At 49.0% G+C, this 13360-nt stretch overlaps 1 protein-coding gene across 3 annotated transcripts in view; it reads left to right on the plus strand.

Annotated features, from left to right (window-relative positions):
* The window catches only part of GOLM1 (golgi membrane protein 1), a 54211-nt gene that overhangs the window by 19021 nt on the left and 21830 nt on the right, over window positions 1–13360 (plus strand). For all 3 annotated transcript variants that reach the window (XM_070590384.1, XM_070590382.1, XM_070590383.1), the window contains exons 4-5: window positions 11002–11056; window positions 11346–11448. In XM_070590384.1, the coding sequence (XP_070446485.1) occupies window positions 11002–11056; window positions 11346–11448 (158 nt within the window). The remainder of the gene's footprint in view (window positions 1–11001; window positions 11057–11345; window positions 11449–13360) is intronic.

A 13360-nucleotide genomic window follows, 5' to 3' on the forward strand; every position in this document is an offset into this window, starting at 1 on the left:
GTAGTAGAAATTCAAGCTTTTGGTGAATGAATAAATGAATGGGAATCTCCCGGAAAGACCAGTACTTGCTAGATATCTAGCATGTGCCTGGGGCCCTTTGTCCTCAGCACCTTGCATTCTGTTTGGCGGAAGAGGAGATTCCTTCAAATGACTAGAGAATAAGTAAGTATTAGCAGCAATAGGAGTTCCATGAAGGGAGAGCTCAGCATTGGCTAAAGGAGTTGGAGTCTTTTCCTGAAAAGACTGGGTTTGATCCTTGGAGGTTAACATGGGATTTAGAGAAGTTTGTGGAGGAAGAATGGCCTTTCAGCGTGTAGAGTAACATAAAGCAAAGGGTTAGAGATGGGAAAGCAGAAGGTGTGACAAATCCCAGCTGGCTGTTTGGGAAGTCCGTTGGGAGATAAAGTTGTGCAGTGGCATGTGTCGTTGCCTGCCCTGTCTAAAGGCCTCCCTTCTCTGGAGAATGGCCCTTCACCGTCACTGCTGCCCACCTGGAAGGCTAGGTGGCCGTGTTTGTTCCATTTTCATGGCCCACAGCCCATTGGATGAGGGGAGAAACCTGGCACAGAGGGAGAGCCTTCATTGGCCAGGGCATTGACCAATCAATCAGATTCTCTGTCTTGATAATTTGAACCACAGACTCTGATCATTTGCTAGCAGATACTTCAAATGAGACTTCAACTGAATCTTGGGGATTGAACTGTCATTTTCATTTACTTTTTTTCCTGCCTCCCTGTCTGTTACAGAAATACGTGTGGTTAGGACGGTTTGACTCCATGAATGCAGTTATGCAAGTTCATGTGTATTTATATAACTTGGAAGCCCTGGTATGGTCACTTCCTAAGCCATATATAAAAAGGGATATCCAGCTTTGTTTTGAAACAGGAAATGATTGTGTGTAAGTCAGCCTTAAGTAATTTTTAAAAAAGTTGTCTTTTTCTTAATTATCAAAAACTTGTTATTGCAGACAGTTTTGAAGATAAAATTAAAATCACCTGTAATCCCATCACTCAGGACAGGTGACTTGATGTCTGAAATGCTCGGGAGACGAGTCTGGGAGCCCTTGGGTTAGTCATGGCGCGTGGTCCAGGGTGTGTTGAGCTTCCCGCCATTGTGTTCATTTTTTGAGCACTGGCCAAAAGTTAGAGTCAGAGCTTCACTTTCCGTATTTGTGTTTGTGACAGTCTCTCAAGGCCAGTTTCTCGCAGCCATTTATCAGCGTGGACATTTAGACTTTCCACTTATTTGTTACAGTATGTGAATTAACCCTGCAGTAGTGCAGAGAAAGTCCTTTGAGGAACATTTCGTTTGTAATGAAAATCCAGCTCCCATGTCATTCTTGAAGGGAAGCAACTGCCCTGGAAAAGGAGAGGTTGCAGAGTGGAAGGGCAGAAGAGGGGGTGCTGGAGATGCGTTAACTGTTGTGTGTCCAGAGAGAAAAGCTTATAGCTGGAGGCAGCTGGCAAGGTGGAGAGAGACTGGCCACATTGAGGAGGCCACGCAAGCTTCCAGGTTTCTCCCCTCTCGCACAGTAACTTGGGGCCTGAGGAGGCTCTAGAAAGCATTGTTTCAGGAGTGGGATGAAAACGTCCTACTTTTAGAGGGCTTTCCTGTTGTAAGTGACCAGTTAGTTGGAGTTTCTGTGGTTGCTGGACGGTGAGAGCTGGGAGAGCCAAGGTTAGGACCTGGGGGTGGAGCCCCAGTCAGTTGCCGCAGCATTCGCTGCTGTGAATGACTCCCTCTGAGATTTTGCCCCTTAAAAAGGAGATCACTGACGTTAAGAAGTCTGGGCATTTGTCCCACTTCAGAGTTTTCACAGTGCTTTCACACACGTGAACCCATTAAATTTCTCAAAGTGCCTGACAGGGGACAGGTGTCGTCACTCTGAGACGGAGGTGAAGACGGAGCCTTGAGAGGTCACCTGCCGGCTCCTGGGACCTGCAGAGCGGCCGGCGGGGGCTGGGCCCAGGCTGCTGGCTCTTCCCATCTCCCTTGCTCCACCACTGAGTCCTCATGCAGCCAGACACAGTTCTCACAGTGTTCCAGCTGCTTCTCTCGGGGCCAGCTTTTCTTGCCCACCTGAGAACGTGGTGATTTTCTTCTGGAGGGTTGGCTTTCCTGGGGAACTGGAGTGGACTTGTGCAGATAAAAGTAGTGTCTTTGATTTTTATCATCTTGTATCCCTGTGAGTGATTATGAGTCAAGGGTTCTAAAGCAGCTTTTCTGTTCTTATTACCATTCATTTTCCGTATTCAGTTCTGCCCGTCCGCTCAGTATTTATTCTGCCAGATGCCATGTTTGTACCAGGTGGTGTCCATTGTCTGTGTATTTCCCCTTGAGTGCTGGAGAAAGACTAGTTAAATAGGCCTGTTGGGGTCAATTGTAGACAGAGGAATTACCTATTTTAAGCAGAAAGGATTTAGTACGGGGAAGCAGGTGCCTGCAGAAAGGTGGGAAGGGTCTGGAGGAACAGCCTCGACGGGGATAGCTCACCACAGCAGGCCCGACCCCGAGCCTGGACCAGGAGGCTGTGGCTGCACCCTTGGCTTGGAGCCAGGGGCACCCCATCCTTGCTCCATTCTGCACCTCACCCCCTAACCCTGTTCGGCGTTCCAGTCTCAGCATCTAATTGGAGTCTGAATCCTGCTGGGATTGAGTGTGGACTATGTACTGTAGCATTTGCATCTTTCCCTTCAGGAAAACGGGGCAAAAGGAGCGTGTCACAGACATGAGGACTCTGCTAGGCGGGTGGGGGGTGTTGTAAGTGCTGCGTGAGTCACTGTGAGAGCCGCCCTCAGGTATCTCACCTGCACACGCCAGGTTAGTGTGTTCCTCCCAGGAATGGCGCCTGGTGGCTGGGTGTGAGACGGAGCGAGTGGTGTTGGGCAGAGAGTAGAGGAATGTGGAGGCCCGTTTGCAAAAGGTCCTTTAAGCCAGTAAGTTTGGACTTGAGTTTAAGCTGTGGGTCAGAGCCATCAGATCAGATCTGGGGATTTAAAAGGCAGGCCCTGGCCCCTGGGAAGTATTTTGGGGCGGGGAGGAGGCAGACCACTCAGGTGGCTCTTGACTATTTGAAGCAAAAATGATGTTGCGCATTTGAATGGAGGTAGGAGTGGAATGAATTCTGCAGGGTGAGCAGATTGGAGAGTGAGCCCGGGAGGAACCGACAGGCCTGGCGATAGATGGGATGTGGAGAGGTCTACGTAGAGGCAGAAGGTGCAAGCAGGTGCAATAAACCTCACCGAAAATCTGTTTCCCTGAAAAAAGGTGTTTCGGAACACTTTGTCTTTTCAGATTGTAAATTCTCTAATTTGCTGATTGGATGTAGCCTCAAAAGACAGCTTTGTAATTAAACTCGAGTAATTTACCTCCCGGGTTAAAAAAAAAAGTGCTTGTTAGGAAAAACAGCAAAATACCTGATGCTCAGCAGATGCCCTTTTCTGCACTGCCCCTGCGCCAGCGGGCATGCGTGGCAGGTCTCCACCCTTCCCGTCCCCCCTTACCTCCCACGCTCAAGGGAAGGGACGTGCTGGACCTCGGGAGAAAGCTCGGGAAGGCTTGATTCAGACTGCTGTGCTTTTACAGTGCACCTTGGGTAGGTCCACGAGGAAGGCGTCCTCTGGTGGTGTGCGGTGGCCGTGCTCCGTCGAGCACATGTGGCCCACACAGGTACCGGGCTTCTTGTTTACTCCTGGGCTTGGCTGCTTCCTTCCAGGAGAGTGCTTCCTGTTTCCTGCAGTAGGAGGTCTGACGCCCCCGGGTGTGCTCCTGTGGCTGGCCTTGTCTCATGCCCTGGTCACTCAGAATCCCGAGCTTCTGTTCACCTGCTGTGAACTTAACTCACAGGACAGGTGTTCCAGGTGAAATGCACAGAGACGGTTAGTTGGACCCCGCGCTCTCTTCCTTTGTTTTCTCTTTGGCATTGACGAGTGGGGCTCTGATTAATTCGTGTTTAAGAACAACGTGGGGGATCTGTGAGGAGCACGGGCTGCAGTCCAGTACACTTGGTTCAGTTTTCGTTTTCTCTTTAGTCCCCAGGTGTCTGTGTACACCTCTTTGCAGAAAGTCAGAATTTGCAAGCTGGGCTTTCCCACAGGTGAGGGTGGAGATGTTGTTAGGATTCCCATTTGGGAAGGCAAGAACCAGCACCCAGGAGGGGCCCAGCCCAAGGCTTGTCCCACCCTGCCTGCCAGCGAGTTTGGGGTGTGCTTTCCCAGCCACCAGGGTGGGAGGATGTTGTTCCCTTCTGCGTGGCATCGTGGGGACCTTAGGGCAAGAGCCGTTTGGGGTGTTGGAGCAGCTGTGCCTGTGTGTCTTGGGTCCTCTGGATAGATGATGTTTCTTTCTTTTTTCTTTAAGCTTTGCATACAGCTATGCATCATCTCCCATCAACCTTCCATTGGAAGTTCAGGACTTGAGCCCATTCTCCTGCCTGGTGCTGGCACCTGCCAGGTGGGCACCTTGGCCTCTGACCAGGACCCTCCAGGTGTCTGCCTCTGCCTCCTGAGCGCTCACTCACACCTACTCATCTCTCCTGTTTACACCCTCATAGTCACACTCTCACACTGACTTAGACTCACTCGCTCATGTCCACACCCTCACACACTAATTCACTGACTCACCCACACTCATTCTTTGTGGAGTTTTTTTGGTTATTTTTTTATTGTGGTAGAACATACATCACATAAGAATGACCATCTTAGCCATTTTTTTTCCTCCTGAGGAAGATTGGCCCTGAGCTAACATCTGTGCCAGTCTTCCTCTATTTTGTATATGAGTCGCAGGTACCGATGGCCACTGCCAAGGGGAGTAGGTCCGCGCCCAGGAACTGAGCTGGAATGGCGAAGCCGAGCAGTCCAACTCAACCGCTAGGCCACGAGGCTGGCCCCCATCTTAACCATTTTGAGGTGCACAGTTGAGTGGCATTACGTACCTTCACGTTATTGTGCAACTGTCACCACCATCTCTCTCCAGAAACTTATCTTCCCAAACTGAAACTCTGCCCCGTTAGCCACCCACTCTGTGTTCCCGGCGCTCCGCCCCCGGCACCACCGTTCTCTGCCTGGGCGTGGTTGGCTGCTCCAGGGGTCTCACGTGAGGGGAATGGTAGTGTTTGTGCTTTTGTGTCTGGCTGGCTTCACTGCGTACGCTGTCTTCAACACCCGCACCCTGATTCTCTCACACACTCCTGAGCCCCTACCGCGAGTAACCCAGGCTGCAGGTGCTGACACTTGCAGTGTCCCGGGTTTCTTTCTCTCCCGAGAGTGGGTCTGGGACTGAGCCCGTGCGCCTCTCGGCCTGCTCTGTGAGTTGGCCTGTGGCTGCCCTCGCCCTCCCCGGGGAAGCCCCCGGGCCGCGGCGTGGTCTGTGCACCCCTGCCCCTCGTAGTGCGCCCGTCGTGCGGGCTTGCACGTGCCGCCCCTCGGCCCAGCTCGGTGCTTCCCCGGGCCTGCCCGCCGCTCTGCACCTGCGCGGCTCCTGCCGGCACGCTCGCCCCGCCCTGCCGCCCGGCCGCCCGGGAGCGCTCCCTCCCGCTGCTGGCGGCCTGCAGAATCGCGGACGGCTCGGGCTGGAGGCATCCTTGTGGTCGTCGGACCAGTGGAGAAGTTTCTCCACGTGGTGGAGAGGCTGGGGGCCGGGCGTGCTGAGCCGGGGCCTGGACGTCTCTCCTGGCTCCACTGTCATTCCTCTGTGTCCGCTGCACGGTTTCTCTTGAAAGAACAATGGTTTGACCGGTTGAACCTCCAGCGTCCGCTCCGGGCCACTTGGAAATGTAGGGGCTTTCCTTTTGTGTTGGTGACACACGTTGCAGGGATGCGAGTGCTGCTGGCGTTTAGAGGGGGCGAGGGGAGCAGGGCTGCTAAAGATGCTGCCCTGTCGGGGACAGTACGGAAAATAAAGAATCGTCCAATCTGAATGCCCATCGTGTGCCCCTGTTAAAACGCGGCAGGCTTTAGGTTCCAGCTGGGGAAACTGAGGCCGGGAGAAGTTAAGTGATATGTCAGAGGACAAGGAACAAATTAGCAGACTCCAAACCAGAATCCACGGAATCTTCCATTTCCTTCCCCACTTTTCAAGTCTTTTCATTTTCTTCAAGAAAACCCCCTCCGCCTTCTCTCTTGCTCTCTCTCCTCATGTCTCCTTTTCTTGCTCCTCCCTTTTATCCCGTTAATGAGCCTTAAAAGCTCTTATCGTAGCTGAAAAATTGTTGGTGGAACTATATATACTGTGATAAGAAAACTGCTTAATTTTACGAGGGAAATTACAGGTAAGAAATAACACACTGGAAGGATCTGTGCCTCTGAAAGATCTTGAACTTAGCCAGAATTTCCTTCAGAAAATAAAAGTCTACCTCAGCATCTTCCAACTCATCTTTCTTTTCCACTAAAACCAGCCTTGAAGTTGATTATAAAAGAATTTGTTCTTAACTTTGCTTTTCAGTTTTAATTATTAGTGCTGTGACAAGATTATCTGTGTGTGTCCGTGTGTGTAGACTAGTTAAAACATGAAAAAGTAGACAGAATGGTCTGCTGGCCCCACATGTGTCCAACATCAAGCTAGTGATGATGACACACACTGTTTCCATCCTGTTTCACTGTGTATCTCTAGAAGGCGGGATCTGCTCTTCTCATAACATTCTCATACCATTATCACACTAAAAATGCCAGTGATCCCTTCATAGCAAAGATCCAGCCAGTGTTCACATTTCTGTGTGTGCTTATTTTTAACCACAAAAGTGACTGCTGTCAACCGTAGGGTTTTTGTGGACGGGACTAGTGGCCACACGACTTTGTGCCTGGGTTCTCTGAGAACATGTGTTTGGTGAGCCAGCATTTGGCCCACAGGGGCCATAGGTGTGAAGTGTGTGGCAGGCAGTACTTGTTTTGTTGTGGTTGCCAATGGGTGCTGGTATGAGTGTATAATCTCAGTGGGATGCTGTAAATAAATAACTAATTGGCAGTTCTCTGCTCCCAGACTGTCCCTCTGCCCGCCCTTCTTATTCCCCAGGGGCTGTGCTGTCCCTACCGGTGAGTGACTGTTGAGTGCTGAAAATGTCTCAAGTGAGATGTGCTGAAAGTGTAAAATATGCTGGGTTGCAAAGGCTTAGTATGAAAAAAAAAGTAAAATATCTCGTTAATGCTTTTTATGTTGATTACATCTTGACATGATAATTTGGATATATTAGATTCAATAAAGCATTAACACCTAATTTCACCTGTTTCTTTTTGTTAATTGGGATAAAATTTACACAACATAAAACTCACCATTTTAACCATTTTAAAGTGTGTCATTCAGTGGGTTTTGGTATATTTACGATGTTCTGCAACCATCACCACTACCTAATTCCAGAACGTTTTATTACGCCAAAAAGAAACACATACCTGTTAAGCAGTCACTCCCCGTTTCCCGCTCCCACCGGTCCCTGACAACCACTAATTTACTTTCTAGATTTGCCTGGTCTGGGCATGCATTTGTGGAATCACACATTTTGTGGCCTTTTGTCTCTGGCTTCTCTCACTTAGCGTAGTGTTTTCAGGGTCCATCCATGTTGCAGCGTGTCAGTGCTCCAGTCCTTTTTATGGCTGAATAGTCGTCCGTTATATGGATATACCACCTTTTGCTTATCCCTTCATCACTTGATGGACATTGAGTTGTTTCCACTGTCTGACTGTTATGAACAATTCTTGCTGTGAACATGTGCGGACAGGTTTTTGTGTGGACGTATGTTTTCATTTCTCTTGGATCTATGTGTAGAATTACTGGGTTGTGTGATAACTCTAATTTTTTGAGGAACTGCCAAATTGTTTCCCACAGCGACTCCACCATTTTACATTCTCGTCAGCTGTGGTGACGGCTCCAGTTTCGCTCCAGTTTCTCCACATCCTTGTCGATACTTACTTTGCTTTTTTGGTTTTTTTACTTGTCGCCTTTTGCGTGGGAAGCAGTATCTTCACATTTTGATTTGCATTTCTCTAGTGACTAATGATGTTGAGCATCTTTCATATACTTACTGGCCACTGTGTATCTTCTTTGGGGAAATGTCTATTCAAATCCTTGCCCAACCTGTTTGTTCTTACTGAATGTGAGAACTGAAAATTTTTAACTTTCCATTTATGACTGACGTTGTATTTCTGTTGGATGGCACTGCTCTGGGAGGTTTTGAAGTTGGTGAGGGGTAAAAAGAAGACAAACGACTACTTCCTCTTCCACTCATGCTTAATGTCATTCGCAGGTCCCTAAGATTAAGATTTTCATTTAAGGTTCATCTCCCTGAGGCACTGACAGGAATGTCATTGCAAAGAAGTTCCCCAGGTGCCTGATTGCTGGTGGGTTGACAAGGTTAGAGAGTTGGAGGGTCCTCTTGAGCGAGGCTTAAAGGTGGAACCCCACCTTCACAGCAGGTTGATTATTTTAATGAGCCAAACGAATACAGCAGCAAAGGCTGCCTTCTCTTCTTAATGGGATCAGCGTCACACTTCCAGTGAGCTCTTAAAACATTAGTATTTTTAAAATTTAGTCATTCACATCTTATTGAGCTTTCAGAACATGATAATTTGTTGTAGATTTACTGCTTTGAAAATTTCCATGAAACATTGAGCTTATTTTTCTAGGAATCTAATGTAGAAATAGTTGGATCGAATATACTTGTTTCCCAGATAGAATGGTCACAGTAAGTTTGTCCGTGGGTGATGCACCGAGTCCTCTGAGTTTAGTTTCCAGGTAAAGTCTGGTGGCACCTACAGCCTCCCTGTCTCCCGTGAGCGTTCCCAGGGGACACTTCACGCACACCAGCAAGTACAGCTGCCCGCGATGTGAACAGCAGCTGGGCTGTTAGAGTAGAATATATAATTCATTTGAAAGTAATTTTGTCTAATGCAGGTGTTTTCTTTTCTTTGTACTGAACCCAAAAAGAAGGTAGAAGCATTTTCATAGTTTTCCTGGAAATGAGTCAACAAGATTTTCAATAAATATAGAACTGCATAGAAAAGATCTCGCTGGCATTTTGCAATCCTTTTCTCCTTTTCTTAAGTGGAGACTGTATTTTTCCATGCATAAGTAAGTAGGTGGGGGAAGATAACTAGAATATATTTTCTTTGGAAGAGTGAAGTCACATGGGCGACAGAAGTATCTTCAAATATTGCAGCCTGCAGCAGTTCCTAAACATTCTTAAACCCTCAGATAGTTGCAGACTCCAGTATGGGTTTTTTTGGGCTCAGGCTGAGGGGAATGCGTGAAGGGACTGGTCACATCGCCATAATTTTTGTAGAAATGACTTACCTGAGAGAGAGCAGCTTTCGAGATGACTAGCGCATAATCGTTTCCCTGTTCCTGCCCTTTTTCTGTTTTCTTTCAGCACTGATGTTCAGCGGGAAGGTGGTTTTGATACTTACGTGAGGTGGAAGTCTCAGTGTACAACTCAGTCGTGATAAATATGTTCACCTTGTTGTGCAGCAAAACTTTTTCATCTTGCAAGAGTGAAATCTATACCCGTTAAATGCTAATGCCCTTTCCCCCAGCCCATGGGAATCACCTTTCTACTTTGTTTCTATTATTTTGATTGCTTTAAACAATTCATGTGAGTGGAATCGTACATTATTTCTCCTTTTGTGTCTGGCTTGATTTGCTTGGCATAATGTCCTCAGAGTTCATCCATGTTGTGGCATGTGACACTCCTCTTTTTTAAAGGCTGCATAATATTCCATTGTGTGTATGTACCAGTTGTCGTTCTCCATTTGTCTGTTGAGGGACACTGGGTTGCCTCCAGCTCTTGGCTGTTGTGAGTGCTGCTGCCGTGAACGTGGGGGTGCAGGTATCTCTTCCAGAGCTTGCTTTGAGTTCTTTGGATGTATACCTGGAAGTGGGACTGCTGGCTCTTAGGCTAATCTTCTGTCTTTTTCATTGAACCTGTGCAGGCCTTTTCTGAGAGGAGCAGGAGCTGGGAGCTGAGTCCTCCTGTCACTTCTGGTTCTGTTTGCGCCCTGCCCATGTCGAGCATCTAGAAACACTCCTCTTGATACTCTCTCCCTGAGAGATTAATTATACAGATATTACTACTGTCACTTCTTCCTTGTTGTGCCAGGAAATGTTGTGTGTCCTCAGATCTCCCAAAATAAGCACCAGATTCATTTGGCCAGCTTTCGTTTTTGGGAGCACACTCCTGTATTCACTCCTGGCTCTGTCCAGGCCAAAGAGAGTGAGGGCTGGACAGAGAGGGCACAGGGAGACCACAGAGGCGCAGAAGAGCGAGGTGGTGTGGCTGTCGTCGTACACCATGTGCTACCCTCGGACGTTCACCATTCTCGCCCTCTCTTTGTCAGGGTTTACTTGGGTTTAGCACTGGCTGTGTCTGCTAAGCTGGCATCCTGCTTGGGGTCCCCTCCCAGTTTGGAAGTCGTGCCGAGGAGCTCGCAGTCTGGAAGGAGCCACCGGGCTCGGGTCCTGTAGCTGTTAAGAGAGCCACGTGCCCTTGAGCCTGTGCCTCCGTTTCCTGTCCCATAAAGTGGGTAGCCCTGCCGCCCGTGCCCCTGCAGTGAGGAGTGAACACGGCGTAGACGTGGAGTGCTCGCCAGGGACGCGGCCTGTACAGGCCGCTTGTCACGCTGGATGCCACACTCACACTTGTTCCTTTTTTTCTTTGTCTTCTTGAGCCCTGTGTTGCTTCTTCCCTCCTCCATTGTCAGCTTTCCCCGACCTGCCTTGCCCCAGGGGCCATGACTGCGGGCAGGAGAGGACGGGAGCGCAGACAGCTGCCTGGCGGTGCGCCCTGCGCCCGGCCCTTCCTTCTGCTGGCCGCCTGGGCTCAGGCGGCGCTGTGTCCCGGGCTGCGCAGAGGGCCGAGGGGTCCGTGGTGGAGGAGGAGTGCGTCCAGAGCTGGGGCAGCCCCGGCCCCCTGCCCTGCTGGGCCACGTGGCTCAGCGCTGCCCCGGGAGCCCCCGCAGCTGCTGGGCGTGTCCCGGGCCTGCGCGTGCGCTGCGGCTCCATCTGTGTGTCTTCCTGCAGGCGGTGCTGGTGAACAACATCACGGCGGGCGAGAGGCTCATCAGGACGCTGCAAGGTGAGTCCGCCTCTGCTCCGTGCCGCGCCTTCTTTCCCCTTCAAAAAGGACATTTAAAGAGCCGTCTAGCAAAGAGTCAGGGTGCAGGCTCCTGCGGGGCCCTGGTCTTCCTTCCAGGGCCACTTCCAAGGCCAACGTAGTGATGACTGCCCGTCTTCTGCCCTCTCCCTCCCTCCCCGCCCCCATGTCCCGCCGCCCATCGTGTTCTTGTCTGTGGGTTTTGATGGTGTGCCCTGTCATGATGGTGTGCCAGTGACATGTGCGATCTCGTGCCCGCCTCTCGGCACAGACCAGCTAAAGGCCCTGCAGAAGAATTACGGCAGACTGCAGCAGGATGTCCTCCAGTTCCAGAAGAACCAGACCAACCTGGAGAGGAAGTTCTCCTACGACCTGTAAGTGCGTGCCCCTCAGGGGCTGACCTTTTCTAAACGGAGGGCGGCAGGCAGGGTCCAGCCTCCGCTCCCCGGCCCTTCCAGTATGGAGCATGCAGGGCCCTGCGGGAAAGCCTCGGTCCCTTCTACAAGTCGTGTCCTTCATGCATTTTACGTTTGAAGTGTCAGCAGTGCTTCAGAAAGCTGTGGAAAAGTTCACCAGTGGGCTCACCATAGACAGTAATAAGAGGGCAGTCCCTTAGTAGGAATGATTTGCTCCGCATGCTTTAAAACTTAACAGAGTTTAAAAGTCCGTAAAGCATAGGTGTATTGGTTAAGTCGATAATCTAAAGCCTTTAAAAATGTCTTCCAGAAGTGCTCAGATGTGACCCAAGTCCAACTCACAGAGTAGAAGGCATTCTGGCATAACATTGGTCTGATTTATCACTGGCTGTTGGCATTGTGGGCGTTTTGTTTTTTTGAGACTTTTAAGGTCTTTCCAAATTTCTGCGGTGAGAATGGAGTACTTTTATTTTTTCAGCTTTATTGAGGTGTGATTGACAAATAATCATTGTGTGTATTTAAGTGTAAAATATGACGATTTGGTATAACTGTACATCGTGAAATGATGCCTCCAGTCAAGCGAATTAAGTGTCCGTAATCTCAGCGATTTCCCTTTTTGTGTCTGTGGCGGGAGCCCAGGTGTGGTGCTGTGAGTGGTCACCTGCTGCACATTAGGCCTCCTGCTCGCAGTTGTGACAGCCTGTTTCCAGCTGATGACTTCAGTTACATGTGAAAGTTCTACACTTTCACTTCTTGGAGTACTTTTATGATGAAAAGAGAACAGTAAGCTTTAAAAAATTACCTTAACCCATTCGTGAGAGAATAAAAACCAATTTAGAGGGTGGAGAATGAAGTTGTAGTCTGTGTATTTTTTCTCCTTTTTTTCCTCATAAAAACAGTATAACTCAAGCACAGGAAGTTTGGGATTTGGGGACAACTAGCCACCCGTGACCCCAGCCCTCTTTTCCCTGTGACTGACTTCTCTCTAGTCTGTGTCCAAGTGCGTATGAATTTTTTACATAATTGCAGTCGCCATTAAAATTTTTAAATCATTTTTTCACTTGCATTATGTATATATAAAAATCCATATTGCTCCAAAATGTTTTATCGTAAAAAATGGCTGGTTAATATTCCATAATGTATAGGTACCACATTTAATTTACTGTTTCCCTGTTTGTTGGATATTTAGGTTACTTCTAAATTTCAGTTATTATAACTTGCCTGACATCAGTGCATATAACTTTTAAAAATTATCGTTTTGGATTATTTCCTTCTAAAAAAGACTCACCTGTAGGGTTAGTATGCCACTTGGTATCCATTGCCAAATTGCCCTCTGGAAGGTCACCAGCAATGCAGGAGAGTAAGCTTCCTTACGCCCGCCCGTTGCCCTTGTAGGGATTCTGATGTTCCTTCTAAAGATTGTCTGCTCACCGTGATATCTTCCTGATTACTTTAAGATCAACTTTGTAAATACAGAAAGGACATGCGCAAACAGTCAAAGCAAGGGAAACACAATGAGAAAATATGCGCGTGGAACCTTATTCAGCCAGCCCATCGGTTCTCCATGGGTGGCAGTTTTGCCCCCAGGAGACCTTTGGCAACGTCTAGAGAAGTTTTTGGTTATCACAGCTCGGGAGAGGGTGCTACCAGCTTCTAGTGTGCCGAGAACAGGGCTGCCGCTCAGAACCTACAGTGCACAGGGCTGCTCCCACAGCAGAGTTCTACCTGCCCAGACGCCGGGAGTGCCAGGTAAGAAACCCTGAGCTAGGCTGGTAACCACCGAAAAGCAATCAGATGAAAAGGAAGTGCCCCGGTCTTACTCATCTTTGAAGGATGCCTTAGCACACGCGTTTCCCTTCCAGTGATTGGA

The sequence above is a fragment of the Equus przewalskii genome, chromosome 22 (genome assembly GCF_037783145.1).
Source record: "Equus przewalskii isolate Varuska chromosome 22, EquPr2, whole genome shotgun sequence".
NCBI lineage: Eukaryota > Metazoa > Chordata > Mammalia > Perissodactyla > Equidae > Equus > Equus przewalskii.